General features: G+C 65.6%; 1 protein-coding gene across 2 annotated transcripts; it reads left to right on the top strand.

Annotated features, from left to right (window-relative positions):
• The first annotated feature begins 439 nt into the window (after positions 1–439).
• Positions 440–2,382, top strand: LOC119879080 (ral guanine nucleotide dissociation stimulator-like). Of its 2 annotated transcripts, XM_038589536.1 has the most exons (3): positions 440–643; positions 1,030–1,140; positions 1,744–2,382. In XM_038589536.1, exons 1-3 carry the CDS (start codon positions 506–508, stop codon positions 1,939–1,941), a joined length of 447 nt encoding a protein of 148 aa, XP_038445464.1. In that variant the 5' UTR covers positions 440–505; the 3' UTR covers positions 1,942–2,382. The 2 variants fall into 2 exon arrangements, with proteins under 2 accessions (XP_038445464.1, XP_038445465.1); XM_038589537.1 differs by lacking the exon at positions 1,030–1,140.
• Positions 2,383–2,710: the final 328 nt, after the last annotated feature.

The following is a 2,710-nucleotide window of genomic DNA, read 5'->3' on the forward strand; positions in this document are numbered from 1 at the left end:
AGGAAGAACGTGTGGGTGGAGGTATGTCCTGCAGGTGACACCCGCCTCCAAGGTCATAGATATGAGGCCTCAGTGGCCTGGGACGTCTGGGGGAAGCCCCCGCTAGGACACTCCCTATCCCACAGGCAAGATGCAGACCATCCCCGACGGGCACAACGACTTCTCCGGGGTCAAACCGGGGAAGACTGGACAGTCATGTCTGAACCCAGGTGTGTGTCCAAGCTGGGGCCCTGGGTGCACACAGTCCTTCCCTGGGGCCTGTGGACAGGGGTGTGGTTGTGTCACTGTGTGCACAGGCCATCGCCTGCAGGGAGGGGGGGCGTCGGCAGCACGAGCGCTGCCCCTGCAGCTTCCTCCAGGAGTGGGTCAGGGAGGGGGTCCCAGGAAGTGAGGTCACTGCCGTGTCACAGAGCCCAACAGAACAGGGAACCCCCGTAACCAGGCACCCGCATCCAGTGCAGCCCCAGCTCAGGCTCACTTGGCTGGAGACATCTGCTACTAGAAGATGTTCTCTTGCTGCCGGCCCACGTCTGGGGGCTCTGGCTCCCAGGAACCCCAGGGGTGCGGCTTGTTCCTATGCTGTAGGCAGTGGCTCCAGCATAGGTACCAAGGTGTCAGGGCGGTGATCAGGAGGCGCCGTCAGGTAACACAGCGCAGGCCAGGCCAGGCCCCCAGTGCCACCATCCTGGGAGCCTCATCCCCTCCTCCTCAGGTTCAGGGAACCAGGGATGTGTGGGCAGGTCCCATCCAGGCTGGGGGACGCTGCAGGGCGGCACATTCCCGGGGATCCCTTCAGGGTCACCCTGATGTCAAGGTGGGCAGGGGGGGAAACAGGGTTCCTGAGGTCCTCTACCCGCCCCAGAGTCACTCCGAGGCCCTGCAGCCACATCCCTTTGCTGTTCCCAGGGGCGGTGGGTGCCGCCTGCACTGTGGGGTGTCTGGGTAGAGGCAGCTGGGGGTGCGGCCCAGCCGAGGGGGCCAGACCGGGCGCTGAGGCCTCCTGCCTGGCTGCGGGCACTGTCTCCACAGAGCTCCACCCGGGTCGTGGGGCGCGAGCAGGACGAAGGGGTCGTCTGCCCCACAGCCTCCAGGAGCAGGGAGGTGCCCTGCGCAGCTAATGGAGGCCAGCGCGGGCTCAGGGTGAGTGCAGGGGCTGGGCCCCCCGACACCCGGGCCCCGATGCGGCAGGAAGGACCCCGGGTCCTAGAAGCCAGCCTGCTACCCCCTGGGCCCCCCGACACTCCTGCTCCCACATGAGTCTGGATCCCCCCCCTCCCCACACCTGCCCCCATGGCCCTGCCCCTGCCTGGGCCAGATGCAGAGGCCCTGCGCACAGATGTGTGGGAACATCAGAATAGAGCCCTCAGGGGAGGCCTGGTCCCCCGGGGGTTAGCACCTGCCTTCCCCCAGGCCTGATCTCCGAGGCCCGGGATCGAGCCCTGCCTGGGCTCTCTGCACGGGCTGCTTCTCCCTCTGTCTGTGTGGCTGCCTCTCTCGGTCACTCTCTCTGTGTCTCTGGAGGTCCTTGTAATGATCCAAATATTTTGAACATTTATCCTCTGAGATTGTTTCTTTATTGCATAGTTGGTCCTGTTTGTGTAAGAGACAGGCAGGGAGCTTGAGCGGGAGAGGGAGCCCCAGCTCCTCAAGCCCACGGGGCCCCAGCGCAGGGCCTGCCGGGGCGGGATCCCAGGTCTCCTGGCGGCTCCCTGCAGGCTGCTCGTCCCCTCTGTCCCACCTCAGGGTGCAGGGGCCGCGGCCGGGAAGGGGCATCAGATCGTCCTGACCAAGCTCACCCGGACGGAGCTGCTGGAGTACAAAGTCCGACAACTGCTGCTCGCCTTGCAGCGCAGGGACGTCATCTACATCTTCAGCTTTTTAGAGGATTATCGTACATTCGCCACCACGGACGAGGTGCTGGACCTGCTGTTCACCGAGTGAGCACCTGCCCCTCCGCAGCCCAGGGCTGGGCCACCTGCTGCTGGGGAGGCTGGGGATGGTGTGAGCTTCCCGGCCTCGGGCTGCTCCCCCGCCTGGAGCAGGGTCCCCCAGGGCCTATTGAGGTCCTGGAGGGCAGCCCCGGGGCCTGGCCTGTGGCGGGTCGGCCAGAGGGGCTGTGCCTGTGCTCAGCAGCCGTCCTCCTCCCCGTGACCAGGCCTGTGCCTCCTCCCTGCCCCCCCCATCACCAGGGTCCTGAGCGGCCTGTTTCCCCATTGAAAGGGAGGTTTGAGAGTCCATCGGGGGTCTGTGTCCTGGGGCAGCCAGACAGGGAAACCCCGGGACCCCCCAAGCCCACTAAGATATGGGCCATGGGCCTGGCCAGAGCCCTTTCATGCTCAAGCCTTCAGGAGGCCCCAGCAGGTGCGGGCACTTCTCCGGGAGCTGCCCGTGGCCCCCACGCACAAAGCTGACTGCCCCCGGGGCACAAAGCTGACTGCCCCCGGGGCAAGGCCTAGTCGGGGTCAGAGGGTGAAGCCCCTATGATGAGAGGTCGCGTCCACAGGACGATTCATGGGATGTCCCTGCTCTCCTCTAGGTATGGGTTGCATCGCAGATGCGTGGGGTAACAACGATGTGGTTCCTGCAGTGCTGGAAACTGTGAGTGACTCCGGCTCCTGCAGGAGGGCCTTCCCTCTCCTGGAGGGCAGCGAAGGGGCTGTGGGGCGGTGGGGGCCTGCCCCCTCACCCCACACATCTGCAATTCCCGTGA

This window comes from Canis lupus, unplaced genomic scaffold (genome assembly GCF_011100685.1).
Source record: "Canis lupus familiaris isolate Mischka breed German Shepherd unplaced genomic scaffold, alternate assembly UU_Cfam_GSD_1.0 chrUn_S2268H2468, whole genome shotgun sequence".
NCBI classification, from domain to species: domain Eukaryota; kingdom Metazoa; phylum Chordata; class Mammalia; order Carnivora; family Canidae; genus Canis; species Canis lupus.

What these genes read in the sequence shown, in the direction of transcription:
- LOC119879080 (XM_038589536.1), top strand. Translation starts at nt 506, where the DNA reads ATGTTCTCTTGCTGCCGGCCCACGTCTGGGGGCTCTGGCTCCCAGGAA. An exon ending in TGATCAGGAGGCGCCGTCAG is followed by an intron (nt 644 to 1,029) that starts GTAACACAGCGC and finishes CTGTCTCCACAG; the next exon opens with AGCTCCACCCGGGTCGTGGG. An exon ending in GAGGCCAGCGCGGGCTCAGG is followed by an intron (nt 1,141 to 1,743) that starts GTGAGTGCAGGG and finishes GTCCCACCTCAG; the next exon opens with GGTGCAGGGGCCGCGGCCGG.